The following is a 19,127-nucleotide window of genomic DNA, read 5'->3' as shown; positions in this document are numbered from 1 at the left end:
TCAGAGCATGAGCAGTCCTCAGTGAGAGGTTATGTAAAAACTTGCTGCCAGCTCTGCAACGTATCCACTCCCGCTCCAAACTCAAAGCCCTACCAACCACTTCTGCCTGCCCCCTCGACACTTAGCAGGATTAAGGACGCTTTAGGTTTCCAGTAATCACTTTTGCCCGGCAAGTAAAGGCTGACTGAAGGTGGTGGATCTTAAGATGATGCAGAAACTATGAGAGGCAGGCCAAGCTCAATCAATGGCCGAATGACACAGCATGAAATTGCATATGACAGGTCTGTAGGCTATTATCTGTGTCCAACCACCATTTCTGTTCCTATATAGATAGTATATGAAAATGTAGGGTGACAGTCAGAACGACATGCTATGGGGAAATATCTAAAGGAGCTGTCACTGTATGTTTGGGATATAGCTCAGGCTACCACTTTTGCTGGTTATACCAGGTGCTGAATTTGGATCAGCGAGAAAATACGTACTAGAAAAGCTTAGTCCATCAAATCCCCTTAGGAGGATGCAAATGAAACAACGGATGCAATTTCTTTTTGCAAAAACTGTTTTTCCTACAATTCCCTTGGAAATCTCAATTTTATTGCTCAGTGTTTTGTTTCGATATAAGCGAGATGTACTGACCACATAGAGCTGCTTCCACAAGACACCCCATTCCTGCAATGTGGAGGTGGTCTCTGTGATAATAGGGTCTTCAAGGGGCACCACCGTCTCGCACAGCCTGCAGCAAAAAGAGAAAAAAAAAAAAAGGAACAAAAAACACATGAATGGGAGAACACACAAGGATACACGTACACAAGTGTCAGTGTTGGGCAGAAATGTATTATCTGATAACATGTTATCATGAGTAATGTAAGGGATTACCATGTGAAATTCAGTCATAACAGTACAGTTACTCATCCCTGTTGCACTCCGTTACGTCAAGTTTGCCATCTTACTGGTAGTTTGACGGTTCAGTTTGGTTTATGTGCATGTTACACCACATTCTGAGACCGCCATAAAGTGTGACCGTACAGTTATGATTCACATTATTCAGTCTTTAAAATGGGTAAAAGAAGGGCAAGTACCTGACAATATTTAAATGCTGTATATTTTTTGTTCAAGCACAGAACAGTGTCAGAAATTGTGACCTTTGTTCTAAAGTATCTCTTTCGACCACCTTTGAAACAGTGACCATACTGTGTCTGGAAGCTAAACAAAGATGTGCATCACTTAAATACTGTCACATACTTTCACCCATTTTAAAGACTTGAACAACACTAAAAGCAACAACCACAGTAAACTCAACATTCAACCAGTCCCCCGCGCCTCCTGTGGTCATGCTTTATGGCAGTAGCTCAGGGTTTATGCCGTGGGAAAACGGTTAGCCACCAGACAAAGAGGAGAAATGCACCAACTGGTAACTCCAAAGTTGTCTTATTGACATGTTGCGTCTTCTTTGCTAATGTTACCTTCTTGTAGTGCTACATTCAGGAACCACCTGGTTTAGTTTGCAGTTGCAGGGTGACGGATGGTTCTTAAGTTTGCTAATGAGGGTCAGTAAGTACCTGTAGCCTGCTTGGTCAACTACAATGTCTCGTTTTCCATTTTGACATGTTTAACACAGAAGAGGTAACGTGTGGGTGTGGTGATGTAAAAAAAAAAAAAAAAAAAAAAAAAAAAATTACTTTTGCCATTGAATAATTACCTCTAAAAAGTTGTTCGTCAGCACAATTAGCACCAGACTTGGTGGAGGGATTGGGTATTGGCCAAGGAAGAACCTATTTAAATTTTGGTGTGGATTCGGGTAAAGGGAATTCTCTTTTTTTTTTATAAAATCACATTCCTTAACATTGTGAAATAGGGCATTTTTAACCATTTGTCAATTTCTCAGGAAATAATGTATGGATCTTTGTGTAGAAATTCGACATATATATGGTTTTCAGATCTATGACTCTGTTCAATTTGGTGCAGATGCAGTTAATAATCCAGGTCTGACAGACATGTGTAAGATTGTTTGGCCTTGGCAGATGTCAGGTTTTGTAGTATAAGGGACCCAAATGCAGACTATCTTAAGTAAGTGGTGATTTATTAAATGAATAAGAAACAAAAACTTACAAAAACGGTGAAAATGCTGAGAACTCAAAATCCAAAACCACAGGGAAAACAAAAGCAAAAAATGAAGAGCCAAAAACTCTAGGAACAACTTCAAAAAACCAAAACAGAGGGAGCAGCAGAACCACAGAATACAGGACAAACTGACAGACAAAGGGGAGCACAGAGACTATATAGACACAAGGGAGGCAAGGCTAATTGAACACAGGTGAAACACATTAGGGCGGGGCAGACAATCAACAAGGAGGGAAACAGGACAAAGACAGGAAGTAAAGTAACCACAAGGCACACAAGGGACGTAATACAAAATAAAACAAAAGGAAACAAATGTCCGAACATAAGAGTCCAAAAAGTGTTCGAACATAAAAAGTGAAACACGGCAAACCATGACAGCAGAGTTATGTGCTACAGAGTGTCATTCTAGTTAGTGACGTAATTACTTTTTTATTCAGTAATTTGTAATGTGTTAATCATTACATTTTTCACTTAACTTGTCCATCACTGACAAGTACGCAAACATGCAAAGCCACATGCATGTCACTGCATCGAGACATCTTTTAAAGGGTTTAACATCTATGAAATGACAAAGAGGTAGTATCTCTGCCTGCAGTTAGAAAGGGGATGAAGCTCTCCAGTAAAAAACACAACACACATCACATTTCCCTATGACCACATTTATTGGGAAACACTAAACCAGAGGTTAGATCTCCTGTGACACTGCACTTTGCTCACTAAGCTCTGATCTGTGCTGCAAAGAATGAACTTTGAAACTGTATCATAGTTTTTGCAACAAGGGAAACATTACATTGCACAATGAATCAGGGTGATTGTCTGTGGTGAGGATGCTATGGGAGAACTACAGAGATGCAGTAGGTGTGTCACCTCATTAACTCCATGAGACAGCAAAACAGATTTCCCAAAGTGCAACTCCCGGAGCGAGGAAGTATAATAATGTCAATTTCCAAGTCTGCACTTTTAATTGTTTGAGTGCAAACGAGAGTCCTCCTGCTATGTGGTAACTCAACTGGAGGCTGGTGATATAACAGCAAAATCCCAGTCCACACTGAGCCACGGATCCCAGCCTGCACATTTCACAACTGTGAGTTCAGGCTGATAAAGAGCTCTGCTTCTGCTGTCTCTATTTCTATTCTGGCCTCTACCGCCATGGACGGCTGTTGGGGCAGAAACTGTAGATGATCGCTGTGTGTGTGTGTGTGCGCGCGCGCGTGTGCGTGTGTGCATGTCAGCAGCTGTCAGGTGGTAATTCTCTTGAAGATTAGATCGTCACAAATCAGTGGTGAGGTGAAATTAGATGACAATGGAGGGAGGGATACACATGCCCTGACATTGATCAGTTGATGAATCTGTATCACACTCTCTCGTGTAATGAGTGAAAGAGATTTCCTAACCAGTATAGAATAAACTGAACTGTTTTTTATTGTCATAGTTCATATCAGCCTCCAGTATGTCTTCAGTAAAGTTCTGGTAGCGATGGATCTGCTGATGTTGTATACAACAGCTCTTCTGTATTTTGAACTGCACTTCCTTCCTACATAAAATACTTTGCATAGCAATAAATTTAACTGGCTGCTTTTACTATACGTGTCTGCTTAATAATAAACACCTTTAGAGTCCATGACACACATAATGTAATGTTTCGTATATATGCAGAAATGATTCCCTCTGTCTAATCTGTCGCTTGTCCTAAGGGTGAGCAACATGGACAAAATCTAATATATCTATTATGTATATATTTTACTTTATGATTTCGATATATATCGTGACTTTTCGAGAAATTCAGTTGAAAAAGTGTTTATAGGAAAAAACAGATGGAAACTACTGTTAATTGCAGAATTAAATACCTGATATAAGTTCTTGTTCACACTGATGCAAAAGTCCTGTAAATCCAATTTAGCCGTAAGGACGTCCAGCTCACTGCCGATAGTGGCGTAATACATTCAGTCATATTACAAATACCAATACATCCTCATATTGCCCAGCCCAAGCTGTTTAAACAAACCAGTCTCAAGTCTGTTTTTGCATGTATTTATATTCCCACTGTGTCACTGACACATGCTTTCTTCTCCAACAGCTATAAATCCAGGAAATTTTAAAGCTGCCCTGACACTGACCAATGAGTATTGGTAACCTGAGATGAATATAAATCTTCCCAGCATTACCATTACAGAGGTTAGCATGAATTCCTGTATCCTGTAAAGTCTCCAAATATTTGCAGACCCTCTGCAGTGCCTTTTTAAAGCCATGCTGTAATTATAATTAGGGATGCACCAATGCAATACACTGGATCTCAGTGCCAACTCTGACTTTATTTAACAAAGTGGGTATCATCCATGGCATAACCAATCCACATTAAAGCCTCAAATCTTAAGTAACATTATATCACCCCACAACTGCCTCTCTCAAATGTTGCTAAACTCTGATTGGTGCTCAGAAATACATGGCATCACCCTCTTCCACTGAGCTCCGCCCACTTCAAGGTGAGAAAGACAAGGATGAAAACATATATGTGGGAATCTCCTTTGTGAAATGATAGTGAGTTCATGTGGGAGCCCATCACTCCTCATAGTAAGAAGCTGATTGAGAAAATAGGTTTCTAGGGCTTTGAAATACAGTTTCTTTGTCAGTGTCAATGTAAAGTTCAATATTTCTGTCACATTCATTCATTCAACCAGAGAGAAACCAGAGAAATGTCAAGCCCTATGTTTCCAAGGAGCTCCACAGCTATACAAATTTTAAATGTGGGGAAAAGAGGTCACCGGTATCACCCTGATATACCCTAGGAAGATTTATCGTAGTCAGTGTCAAGAGAAAAAATGTTGGGTCAGATGTGAGTCCCAGCAGGCTTCAGTGTTTGTATGGTCACAGCTAAAGCGGTTACTCTCTCTTCTTCCTCATCTGACTCATACTGTAAATTTGTTTATTTGAACTTCCTTTTAAGTCATACTAATTGTCCATCCCCAGGCTGTCAAAACACACAGACAATTCAAGCTAATATGGACACTGGAGATACAGCATATCTGAGCTTGCACAGACAATTATTTGCTACTCCTGCGACCTTTTTCTGCTTTTCTTTTTGTTTGTATTGTATGTTTGTGGGTGTATCAAGGTGGGGTACATCTTTAATGATAAGTTTTTAAAAAAGAGTTGGATCGGTGCATCCCTAATTCTGATGTTGCACAAGCTCAAATAGAAAACACTTTATCATACAACTCACCCTCTGTTGGTCACTGTGGATTTCTTCAAGTGGACATAGCTGACTGGGAAAATACCCTGTGGTCAGAGGAAGGAGCAGAGATGTTAGTGAGTGTGACACGGATTACATTTTTAATTCTCTTGCAATGTATAGTTTGTATTATTCTTACAATACACATATGATGTATCATGTTTGTGTTATTAGGTAGTCTAAACCAAACAATGTTGAGTGATACAATTGGATAAAAAAACAGGAGATTCAAAAATTCTGCTGGCGGCACATTATACGCTGAAGGAAGTGCAAGACAACACTTCCTTTATATATATTTTGGCAGTGTGTGCTTTGCTGTGTGCAAACATTCTCTTCCATGAAAAGAAAAGAAAAAAAAGATGCGAGTCCATACTGTTTGCATACACTAAAGAGACGAGACGCAGAGCAATGTGCAGGAGCCCTATTGTGGCTTGGCTTAGTAGGGGAAGGGCATGAGAGACTGAGTGGTGCCAACTGCCACCTTTGCAGTTCATCTTTCATAGTCTAATCTGCCAGATGTGAAGAATTGGCCACAGTGAACACAACAAATTCTCCTCAGCACAGAGAGAGTATGGGGGCGACTGAATGTGGGCAGCGCAGCACATAACAAAATGGAGGGGTGTTAGTAAGAACTGTAAATAGCTGATGAGAGTAGAGAAGGACAGCATGTAGCCACTAACACCTACATTTACCAGGACTGGACAGCTTTTGTGCTTTCTTTAAAACATTTCAGCAGCATCACATAACACTCCAGCTTCTGACATGTCAGTTTCAAACAGAGTAGACATACAAAATAGCAAAAATTACCTGCTGCTCTCCTGTTTCTGATCATATGTGTCACTGGTTATACTACCGTTTGTTCTCCAGCTATGTAGACTTTACATCTTTGTTCTCCAACTTTGAACAGTGACTACTCTGCTACAGGTTATCAAGAATGAAGCTTGTCATAAACATTCTTTACTGAACAATCAATCCAATGGGAAGAAGATGTGTCAGTCATATTTAATAACCATTTACTGCAGTGCAGAGTATTGATTTTTGTTAGGAGTGACGGTGTTGTATTGTTCGGAGTTCTGCACCTATGATCTCCTCTTACTGAGCATTGTGCAGAGGATTTATCACAACGATGCTGCATGAACAAACTCTGAACTCAAGACTGAGAGGTTTACATTCACTCCCTCCATCCTGCCTTCCATCTGAACCTTCTTCATGCTTCGATCAAAGATATAAGACCACAACAAGTGTTGCTGCATCTGTCCGGCAGCAGTGACTGACAAAAACAATTTCTTTAGTGTTATGGATTAGAACTGAACTGCCATTTTATTTTATTTTTAAACGCTTGTTTTGGTATAATGACTGGTTTTCAGATTACTAATTGCACCATCTGCTGGCAGGAATGAAAACAAATTTTGGACTTTTTGCAAATTCTGCACAGGAGGGAAAACAGTGCAGTAGTAATACTGCATACTCTCAGTGGGTGGGTCCATGATGCTGCGGTGATCTGTAAAGTGCCATACTACAATTTATAAGAAAATGATAGGGCCTCATACCACAGTGTGCATTATGCACATTTGATGCACTTACAATGTGTACAACTGATATTTTCTCATCATGATATGTGCAGTATAATTTATATTTTTTTCATCATATGTATATCTTTTTGAAGATGGCATTACATTTTGTGCGTCTGTGCTAGGAAGTCAGAACAGCTTGTTTTAGCGCACCTCTGGAAATACAGGTCAGGAGATTTCTATTTTTGTTAAATCAAAGCTCTGTTCAATAAGTTAATCAGTCATTAAGGTCTTTGTTGTCTAGACGCAGTTATTTCTGGGATGCACATCTCTCACATCACATTATCATTCACAAAAATGCACTGGTCTTTGATGCAGACCTTTGGCAACCGGTTCTACAGATGTGTTGGTGTCACTTCATTTGCCTGACAAATAGTTAACCTTCTGTTAAACACTGGGTGGCCAACATTATTAATGTATAATGTCATGAATATAATTAGAGGTTTGATTTACAAATCTTTTTTGTCTTTATGCCTTGTGGTTCATATGTGTGTCTTGCAATGCATTTCATTCACTCAGAATTCATTTTTGTATTCATTTGAATACAAAATACTGAACACAGCCTGTAGGAATCAGCACAATGTCAAACCAGTAATTTGTGTATGTTGTTATAATTACCTTGATAGACGGCTTCTTGGTTGAAAAGCCTCTGTACCAACCTAAAGGAAAATAAGAATGCACATCAGAAAACCTTGCTACCTTACAATGAAACAACTTGTGGTGCAAACAGTTTGAAGGTGAGGTATGTGTAATGTTTACCTGTTACCTGACTATAACAGTAAAAAATGTCATGTTTTCATGTACCGTGTATAGCTTACTACTCATCTTAGTCTCTTTATTTACTGGCCATTTAAGTCTAGTAGCCTAACCAATAACAAGGGTTTTATTAGCAAGCAGTTAGCTAGGCTACACCAAGAAACAAGTCTGATGAGTAAAAATAACTGTAGTGGCTCTCTGGACAGCTATACATATATATATATAGAAAAAATGATGTCCTTTACATTATAATAAATTTTAAAACTCAAAGTGTGAAGCTGGTATTGGTGCTGTTTTTTTAATCAAAGTTTACAGTTTGTTTTCTGGCAGTTTCCAGATGGCACCATTGGTTTGCATTCAAATCGTGCCATCAAGCCAAGATGATTGACAACAGGGCTGTAGCCAGGATTTTAGAAATGCTGAGGTCATCATTCTCCTACACAACCCCAACCCAAACACAAAAAAGAAACTCCCTAACATATCTAAATTATTTGTATTTTTCATACGTTCACTTCAGTTGTATTTTCCTTTAGTATTTAACAACTTAAAAACCGAACTAACTAATAAACAGTAAAATGTGTCTCTGTTTTTCCTATAATTAGTGCCAGATTACATAGTTAACAGTAAATTGGGGAATTATTAGCAAATTACGAACCAGTAAAATACAGTGTTAACTTTTTATTTCTCAACATAAAGATTGAAATGCTATTTCAAAGCCCTCTCCATCCAGGAATAAAATTCTGGTGAAAAAATACCAAATCCTCTATTTATCTATTTGGCCTAAAGGTATAATTTAAATACTGAGTCTACCAAGACTGGAGTCAGCCTAAAAATAACCACCACGTTTATGTTTAAGTGAAGAATGCAGACTGTGCATTATGCCTATGTTTATGATAAGCATGCATTGTCATAGGAAATCTGACGGCTTTTACCTTCACTCTTCTCCAGAATCTGTACAGTTTCCCCAATCTCCAGGACCAGGGCCTGACATATTGGTGACCGGAAGTTGCAGATCACTGTGCAGAGAAAGAGAAAAGAGAAAGAAAAAAAATCAGGAGACAACAGAGATGAAGAAATATTTGACCTTATAGTGCTGACTGTCAACAGAAATCACATTACAGATCAAGAGCTAAACTTGGTTTCACCCATGTGATCCCTGATTAAGCAAGGTGCATCCCCTACACTGTTGTGTCTCCTCACAGCATGTATTCTGGGGTTGTAGCAGGGCAGTTGCTGCAGCTTTTTAATAAGCTGTTTAATGCAAACATCTAAACACAGTGTCACACAGGAACCACTGCTTAGCGAACTGTAAACAAGCTCCCACCCTGAAGTGGGTAGTCATTTTAATAGGCAATTAATTCTTAAGCGGCCTGATTTTTGTGCAATGTTAAGTTAATTGAACTGTCTCCCAAAATAGAGCCCACACAGGCTGCTAAGTAGTATGGCTAAATACTGCTTTATTATAAGTCGGTATTAGCATAGAACTTCCATGCCACCCGCTTTTGCAGCATCATGCAGTTTTTGACCATACACAGAAACATCTTGTGACTCAAACCCTGATTAAGAACATGATCATTCCTGAGGGGACAGATGCCACAATAAAGGCCTTCACAATAGGATCGCTTCTGGAGCCTGTGTTTATCTATGTAGCACTGCAGTTCACTGTAACATGTAGTGCACAAGCCTCAGTAAAGACAAACTTGTTTAATAATGACAGGGCTCCACTGACAATTTTAAAAACCTACAAATGGTGGCCCTTCAAGGAGAGTTTGGTGTGAATCATTATGCTAATGAACTAGCCAGGGGACCCAGTGAGGGGGAGGAAGAGAAGGAGGGGCTTGGGCTCGGCTCCCTCGCCTGTTTGAGGGTAACGAGCGCTCAGTTCCTGTGCTCGGGTAACTATGGCAACAGATCATCTACAAACTGGAGGGCTTTCTTCACTGTAACTGCTGCAGGGATCTGGGCATTTTTAAATGGCAAGCTTATGGATGCTGCATGGCACTAGAGTTCAAGTCAAGCGTATTGGGCATGTATTAGAGGGAGAGAGATGGATAGACTTAAAGAGCCTCCTTGTCACCTTTTTCAGTCTGCCTTGGGCCCTTTTCCAGCCAGGACTAAGTATTTCCTATTTGAGAGTCCTATTCTTTAATGGCCTCTATTTCATTTGAATTGCAAAACCTGCACTCATACTATTTGAAAACTCTTCAGTGGATGCCACGTCAGAACAAGATGAGATTGTCATGTTGAAGAGAGATGGGCGCATCACACAGGCTCATATTTTCATAGTCCTCCCTCACAAAACCTCCAAGCTGTGTAAACACTCTTTCACTGTGCCTAAAAGCTGCAGAGCATTAGCATATCCTCAAAACAAAACCAACAGAATTCACCTTTAGACTTCAGCATGTTGAACGTAGGATGTTGGAAGGACTGACAGGACAGGCCGTGGTAATGCTTGGCAAAAGCAAACATTTCTACTTAGCAACAGTATACCAGTCCAGACTGTCCCTCCATTCAGTTGAATTCATAGTCCACATGGCAATTATTGTGTAACCAGTAACCCACTGGTAGGAATTATGGGGCTTGGGCACAGGAGGAGATTCTGAGCGAATCCTGCTGTCCTCCGCTTTCCTCTTACCTCACCATACCTCCGGTATATACATATGCAGCATGTCTATCCATCCATAACACAACTCAAACACTACCTAGATTAATTTACTCATCAACTATCAGACACATCTGTGATTGAAAATTTGGGTGCTGGGTGTAGCCAGCATTTAAAAGGGAGTAATTTACTGAGAGCTCAGCCTGGGGCCCTAAGTTGTTAGAACTTATCTTACCAACACTTGAATTCAGCAAAGGTTAGTTTTCCAAAGTGGCAACCTTACAACAGCATGATGGGAACTCAATGTCTCTACTAAAAAACTACAAATGCAACAATATTCCAAAAATAATAGAGTTTAAGTAGATATATAACCAAGGAGAACAAAAAGTAAAACATTTGGTGATTTTATATGCTTAGATTTAATAAACTAAACAGACTCAAGGGATATTTACTATGTATCATAAACTCAAAGCTCACAACATTCTCTACTCCCTTCTTCAGATATCTACCAAAAGTTTTTACAGCCTGAAAACAGTCTTTAAAGAATCCAATGTTCTGTGTTGGCGTGAAGTGAGAACACAAGCTGGAGTTGATTTTTCATCACAGCACTTGGTAACCACCACCACCAGCTCTTACAAGACAACAGCAGCAATGTTCCTTGGTTATTTTATGCAAAGAGTTATTTAGTTGACCCTACCTATAGCATCACACTGATCACCTATTACTTAGAAATCACTTAATGAGTATCAAGCATCATAGTTTAAAATAAGCATGAGACTCAGCGAACCAGCGATAAACTGCTGCTCAATTGTAAAAGAAGTTTTAAAATCATTTAGACAGTCTGCGTGAGAATTAATATTGCTTTTTCTCTGTTGTGCCTTCATTTTCTACCTAGCTTTTCTTCACCAGCAGTGCTGCCACCCATGGTGCGTAGGAAAAAGCCTAATATAACCAGAATGGTCATGTCATGTGGGAACAGACTCAGTGTTTTTTTTTTTCTTAAATAGGAAACCTATGAGCGAATACTAAAAACCCCCACCTTCCCTTGTTGGAAGGAATCCTGCAGTGTTGCAGTCTAAAAGGCACTTTTAAGTGATGATTGCAGGTAAATGTGACAATTCAAAGCTCTCCACACTGAGAGAGAGTTGTAGCACCATGAACATTGTATCTATGTTGAGAGGTTTGTCTTATATCACAAGCACACACTTGCATTACATCAGCAAACTGTAACACCATTCAAAGTTCTGAATATGTTCAAGTCTGGTTTACTATGTATCTGCTAGCTATAGCTTTAACTTGCACTTACAACAATATCCATTGATAACATATTTAATCCAAGAAAAATAATTTCACTATACACATGTCAGTGTAAGGTACTTTTGTTTGAGTCTGACCTTTGACCTGTTTCCCATATCTACCTTTCACTTTCCTGTTTCCTGAGAAATGTCGAGACAGACGTGTTTTATCTGTAATATTGTTCTTTTATACAACAGAGGAAGTGAGGCTGGTATCACCTTTCAGTGACTATTACACACTGTCATGCCTTGAAAAATGTTTTCACTGCTATATGTAATATAGTGAATTTTAAGACAGATCATGCATGGCCCAATGACCTTGCTTTTGAATCAGTACAACACACATACAGTACCTAACTGTACAGTGACCCACAGGGTAGAAATATTCTGCAGAGAAAGGGAAGACATCATCAAAAACCTGCCAGAACAACAGTAAACACTATTATGGCTTATGAATTGTCTACTGTTTTTTGTGTGTGAGTGCTAATGGCACCACTGTACTGAGGAACATCTTATTAAAGAGGACACTGTGCTCATCTAAACCGCGGCACTGGAATTAACTTATTTTCTTTGGTTTCCTTAGTCCTTTTAGTTCCAGTCTCAATCATAACTGGTACAACTGAAGCTGAGCTGCTTACTGAGTGCATTCTTAAACCATTCCAGTAATGCAATGTGAGCATGCATACCATGAAGGTCCTGCTTTCCTGGCTTGAGTAGTCCTGTCCCAGATCTAGCAAAGTTAAAAAATTACACAACGGTCTTTGGGCTTCGCCCACTGAGTCATGTTGTTCAGCACGACTTGAATGCACGCTCACTTACTCAGACACATTACTGCACTGAAGTCCTGCTAGCGTAGGGATTTCTACCACACAGGCAGAGCGGCATTTTACCAAATCTGATCTCAAGTCACAGAAATCTAGGTACACTACCCAACTGCAGTGGTGCAGCTGTGAGATAATGAACTCATCATGAAACACTTTTAAATGACCCTGAGCATGACTATCACACATGCAATAATACATGTATTTATTTATTGTGCTGGTGTGCATGTAAGTTAAGTCACAGAAAACTACAGAACTAATGAGCTTTGTGATCCAGTGCCTGTGATGAATCAAGAGGTGTTCACCCAATTGAGGCTGAGCAACTTTCATTTGGAGATTTGATAAAGGGTTTAAATGGTGGAGAAATGCTACTTTGGGCTAAATTCATCTCTCTAATCCCACTCTCAGCTGAACATTAGCTCTATCTTTTGTTCTGTTATGAACACGTTTGATCCCAGAGTTGTCCATTTCAGATAATGGTGGCCTCGTTGGCTTGATTATTTCATGTACTGCTACAGTAGTTTGTGTCTGACTCATGTCCATGTGGCCACAGATGAAGCCAGCTGATTCATTTCACTCTCTCATGTGGGCAGGTACTGACTTACAGTCAGAGCTCTTTCCAGTAAAACTGGAGAAGAAATTCTCTCAATATTGCTTCTTATATGAGAGAAATCCATCAGTGACTCATTTAAAAATAAGAGAATAAAAAAGTTGAACTCACAGAAAGATTTAAAGAACAGTGGAATGAGGATTGATTAATGAATTAGTGGTTAGAAAATAAATTTGATAATCTATTAGTCATTTATCAATTGAAATTCCAGATATTTACAATTTACAACCTCAAGATTATCTTATATTTATTTTTTATTGCATAATAAGCATTTTCTTTTGGGCAATTTTGACATTTTACAGGCTAATTATTAATTGAGGAACAAAACATAATTATAGTTTAATTAGTAATTAAAATAATCATCAGTTGCAGTTCCAGCATGGAAAGAGCTGGGCAGCACAACACTATGCAATGCTGGCCTTCACTGCCACTCTACAAGTGATTTACAAACTAATATTATGTCCTGTATAAACACACCCAAGAACAAAATAATGAATAGGCAGCGATTCTAAGGAAGGCATTAACGTTTCATGAGGTGGTCTCCAACTGTTTCCTGTTTAGACAGAGCTCATTAAGATAACCCAGGAGAAAGAAAAAACAGAAAGGCCTGGCTGGCTGCTGACAGACCACAGCTCTGTTTCATATCGGTGTATTATGGTAATATTGGTGAGAGACCATTTACAGGCAATGACAAAATTAGCCAAGAAGATAAGTAAATGTGCAGAAATGATGCCAATAATGATACAGAGGAAGCAGGAGAAGAAATGATAAGAGAATATGGGGCTGCATTGCGAGTTAACTTAGCAGGGTGGGCTTCATCTTACAATGATGTTGGAGAAATATTAGATCCAGCATGTCAACACGTTGTTTGAGGGAAGGGGGGAACTGACTAGAGTCATTTGGGCTGCCTTTACAAGGTACAGTATGTACTGTGTAGGTACACAGCGGCTCTGCTTTCCCCGCATTTCAGCACCACGGACAGCGCCAGGTCAGTCCACACCGACTGATGCGGAGGCTGCGCCGAACTGTTGCTCCATCACACAAAACTACCTCTTTTCTCTGCACCCCCTCCCTCCCTCCCTCCCTCCTTCCCTCCCAAAATAAGCCTACTGTTATTTTGCGCTTGAAAAAACTGCAGTGACTCTATGACGGCTGCATGGGATGAACGTACAAACGATTAAATGCGATAAGATTACTATACAGCCACCAGAAGTGGCGAGATTACAAGCGATTATACAGCGCTCTCATCCTGCAGTCTTTATGAAACCATCATGACAAATGTAATGCCTCCAAACAAAGTGTATAGGCCTATGTGTGGGCGGGTGTATGTAGGGGGGAGTATCATGTGCAAGCCAGCATGAGTAGCCCTGCAAGTAACCAGCTGTAGAGCATCTGGACATGACTCACTCCCCAAATGAAAACCCTCTATAGTATAATCGTAGGGTATAGACACTTTAGCCGTGGCTATGGGGCTTAGCAGTCAGTTTATAACGACCTTATGCTAGTTATTAGACCCTATAGGCTACAGCTCTTTTTAACATTTGCTTTTTTTCCCTTTTTCTTTCATAAAATGCTAATCTGATTGGAGAAGTGCTGATCTTGCAACCAACACTTTCACCTCTTTGTCAAAGGTCAAAGTGCTCACAAGCAGGGAGGAATACATGTGCAGTGTGGTAGAGTGCAGTCCCTGTCAATGCAGCAGCAGCAGCTGCAGAAGCAGCAGCAGTGGGCTTCTCAGTTTTCTGTCTACAGGTAGACTCCAGTTTCACTCCAGCCTACACCTGTTGGAGGTACGCAGTCACGATGCCCCCTCGTGGTTTTAACACGAATCGCGCCCCCCCCCCCCTCCAGATATGCTTATGAAAAGAAAAGGCTAAAATGCTACACTGACGCATTTTTTTTTAACTAAACCACAAAACTAAGAGCAGGACCCTGATTTAAAGCACCGCCTGCGGCTGTGCATAGACTGCGATAGCATCTGTAAGGTGGTGGGTTGTAGGCTGTATCATCCCACGCAATTTCCCTTTCTATGCAGTCACTGGCCGTGTATATCAGCCATTATAAGTGTATGTGTTTTTCATTGGGTGTAATGGCCATAATAACAGGAGGGGGGAGAAATGGGCTGGATAGAAATGTCGATGGGCAAAATTGGGTGTTCCTTAAGCACAAACTGCCATCCTAACGCTGAATGATTCAAGTCAATTAAAAAGCTAGAAACCAAACGTGGTAAATTAACAATAAAAGGAAGCAATGGACTCACCAACTCCGATTTTCTCCTCTTCTGTAGGTATCCACATATTTGGTTATTTTTCCTCCGGTAGAACAAGCCACATTATGTCGATATCGTGAGATGATGCTGCTAAAAAAAGAGAGCTGAAGGCTACAAATTATCCTGGCTGCTCATACATGAGGACTACATGTCTCGACCGGAATCAGTATCCTGACGTTTGTGTGTGTGTGTGTGTGTGTGTGTGTGTGTGTGTGTGTGTGTGTGTGTGTGTGTGTGTGTGTGTGTGTGTGTGTGTTTGTGTGTGTGTGCAGGAGGAGGGGAGGTAGGGGGGGAGGAGGAAGGAAGGACCATCAAAGCCTCAATATCTCCGCTCTGTTATGTCCCGGCGTGTGTCTCCAGTCTGATGCAGTCTCCGTGTCCACCTAATGTAACGCATGCACACGCGCAATCACACGGGCACGCACGCTCTCACGCTCGCACGCACGCACGCGGTGAGCGGTTTTCTGCTGTCAACTAAAAAAAAAACCAAAAAAAAACAAAGGTGTTATTGCAGCCGCATTTCAAGCGGAACGGAGAGATTTCTTTTCCTCGAAGCTTATTTATTTAATTTCTTTGTTTTTCGCTCTTTGCCCCCTCCTTTTTTTTTACCCCCCCTCCTCAGCCAATCGCGCTCAAGTCCAGCTGATCCACAATAGGCTGCTCAGCCAGCGTGAACGGGCTGAATCGGTCGGTAATTAGTCGCTAATAGGTCGCGATAGTGTCACCGGTCCAAGCTGTCGAGCTGGTGCGAGGAAATACTAAGAAAACTGCAATATACCATAAGCTGCGCCATCTTCATGGTCGTCACATGACTCGTTTTGTCAACACTGATGTGTCAAACATTTGCAAATATACGCGCCCTCTCTCTCTCTCTCTCTCTCTCTCTCTCTCTCCCTCCCTCCCTCTCACTCTCTCTCCCTCCCTCTCGCTCTCTCTCTCTCTCTCTCTCTCTCTCTCTCTCTCTCTCTCTCTCTCTCTCTGCATGGCAGTTGCATCCATCACAAACACAAACTGATTTTTCTCCTGCTAGGATGCTGGATGCTGGATGCTGGCCCCGGCAGTCTGCCTTTCTCTGACTGAACGTGTTGCTCAAGGTTGCTGTTGGCCATAAAGTGGCTCCCGGTGTTAGAGATCAGGCCAGACCATGTGGGGAAGCACCTCCTGGTTGAGTCATTTCAAAGAAACAGACCTACTGCCGGCGCTGCTTTGTCATAGTGCAGCCATGCTCCCACACAGATGAGATGCAACTTAATTTCCCCTTTGAATTTGACTGATAGGTTTGGCAAACTGTGGATTTCCCAATAGACCTCGATCAACAGCATTTTACTTTATGTAGCTGACTTCATATGAAGTGGTGAGTTCAGTCCCTCAGACTGGGAAAACTGAGAAAAAAAGTGTTTTGTTTGTTTGTTTTTGATATATTACTTATTGTGTTAACTGTTCAATTATATGTTTCTTAAATTTTATTTCCATGCATGAAGGTTTAAATGCAGTTTCAAAGCCACCACCCTGCTGGCAACAATATTCTGGTGTGGGTAGAAGTAAGGAACTACTTACTTATTAATCTTCTGATGGCCTAAAAAAGTCACATTTAAATATATTGAGTAACAAAAAATACTGTAATCGGCATTTAAAAATACCCACTATGTGTTTTTTTTTTTTTATTGTAGACAATACATTTCTTCCAGGATGCTAAAAGCATAATTGTGAGAAAAATAAAGGACATGACTTCAGTGTTTTCAGTGGTAACTGCAGCCCTGAAATCAACACTGGAACCTCACAGATTTCACTAACTAGTGGAAACAGTTGTGAGCTGATCGGTTTGTGTTGCAATGATGTATATATGATGCAATGAATATAGATGAGACTTGTGCACAATTTACCAACGTGTGGATATATGGCTCACTGGTTTATTATAAAGTGAGTCACTGCTGCTAAAATAAGTCTATGGGGTAATGATGAACACTACACATTACTCAGCTGTGAAGCTTGTGGAGTGACAGTCTACACAAATCCACCAATATGACTTTCTAATTACTTCAGTATAGCTGAATGGCACAAGACTTTAGGCCACAGTATGGCACAAAACATACTCCGCAAAACACAGCCTAACACTTGTGAACATTTCAGGACCACTATCAATGTTTCACCTTGAAAGCGTTCCTCTGCCAAGCTGTCTTGCCCAGACCTTGATATGAGCATTTTAACCTCACCACGTCGTGGGAAGACAACACATGTTTAAAAGACTGGTGTGTTAAAGCAGATGAATACACAATAATCATCCCGAAAACCTTAGTCATACAGAATCTCACCCATATCTCAATCCAGGTCTGGTCATTTCAGTGCATTAAGCTGTCTTGTCCTATAGACAAGGCAATCATGACTAGAAAAATAGAGTGATTTGGTGAATATTGAGCGTCCAGTGAGTTTGATGTAGTGTGGGAGGGAGGGCAGTATTCAGTAGGGTAATTTCTCTCCATCATAGCGACGCTGTGACTGACTCCCATCTGTCTATTACTTCAAGTGGAACACTGTGGGCGGTGTTCCAATCACATACATAAAGCTAGAGGCGTGTGGGGCGTTTTGTAAGCTAAATGTGCATCCCAGCTTATAAACATTTGAGAAAAAAATATATATATAAAAAATTATAAGCTCCTGTCATACTTGCAGAGAATGTACTCAAGTGACACTACTGCATGCAAATGGTCAAAATGTGGCAAAAACGATATTTTAAATGATAAAAGACTTGAAAATGCCTCATGCATTTATCACTTTTCCTACAGTGATTTACTCTATAAGTGCTGTGGCTACACTTAGCTACTGCTCTGATGCAGCAGCAATGTGAAGATGAGACGCAGGTCCACTGCAAACAGGGATTGCCTAATACAGTGAGAGCTGCTATCTGTTTCAACACTCCCAAAGCCAGCAGACAATAGAAGCCAGCCAGAGAGGCAATAAGAAGCATGTCCTACCATCTCATCCATCACCTGCCTTCAGACAAACACACACATTCTTATCTCTTTACACTCCTCAGAATCATACGTTTCATGCACTCAGTGCCCCTCGTACACATGGACACACACGTGCCTCCACAGGCACACACACAATTAAGCACTTATTTGATCTCAGTTAATGTGGTTCTGCTGACTATTTTAATGTATTCTATTATTAACTGTGGGGGAGGCCACAGGAAAATTTAGTGGCAAATCCCTGCATGCACAATTCAGCAATCAAGAGACCTGAGTAATGTCACTTTTTATGGAACAGTAAGGCAGAGAAACACTTTAAGGGTTATTACAGACTTGAAGATGTGATTATTCACATGTACAAATGTATGGCATCACCAGCATACCTATTTAACCTCAGCTGCTTCTCATAATGCAAATGCAGACTTTCCCCTTGCAGGTTGTCTCTCAGCTCCGTTTCCTGCATAATTTCTGAAAAGCAGCGTGGGAAACTGTAATGTCGTCTCACTGGACATCACAATAATTTACCAAAACTAACTTTAACTGATAAGTATATAGGTATGATTTTTGCCTCACCGTTGATAGATTTTACATATTAAAATACAGTATTACACAGACTGAAATGCCTCTGAATTTGGAGACTCTTTATCTGGGTCAGATATTGTTTTGGAAACAGGAGGGATGTAAAGCAGCTGCAGGCTAGTAAAACAAATCAGTCACTAGAAAGTGGCTTAATTCAGTGTCAACTACATTAGAAGACTGGTATGAAATCATTCTTTAAATACTTAAAATGGAAAAGCTGACTTATGGAGGACCCAAAAACACAAATTCTATCAAATTTGGAATAAATGGATTGAATTTATAACGCCAGTGTGAGCAGACTTATA

At 40.4% G+C, this 19,127-nt stretch overlaps 1 protein-coding gene across 1 annotated transcript in view; it reads right to left on the bottom strand.

Annotated features, from left to right (window-relative positions):
- Window positions 1–10,146, bottom strand: part of LOC111217283 (dedicator of cytokinesis protein 3-like) — a 46,464-nt gene extending 36,318 nt beyond the window's left edge. Inside the window, exons 1-5 of the mRNA XM_022739066.1 lie at window positions 10,065–10,146; window positions 8,610–8,693; window positions 7,540–7,580; window positions 5,342–5,397; window positions 637–733 (exon numbers count right to left, since the gene is read on the bottom strand). Of these exons, the coding sequence (XP_022594787.1) occupies window positions 637–733; window positions 5,342–5,397; window positions 7,540–7,580; window positions 8,610–8,693; window positions 10,065–10,146 (360 nt within the window). The remainder of the gene's footprint in view (window positions 1–636; window positions 734–5,341; window positions 5,398–7,539; window positions 7,581–8,609; window positions 8,694–10,064) is intronic.
- Window positions 10,147–19,127: the final 8,981 nt, after the last annotated feature.

Source organism: Seriola dumerili, unplaced genomic scaffold (genome assembly GCF_002260705.1).
Source record: "Seriola dumerili isolate Sdu_G_001 unplaced genomic scaffold, Sdu_1.0 BDQW01000043.1, whole genome shotgun sequence".
Lineage (NCBI taxonomy): Eukaryota > Metazoa > Chordata > Actinopteri > Carangiformes > Carangidae > Seriola > Seriola dumerili.
Note: the sequence above shows the minus strand (reverse complement) of the source record. Positions and strands in the feature narration are given on the sequence as shown.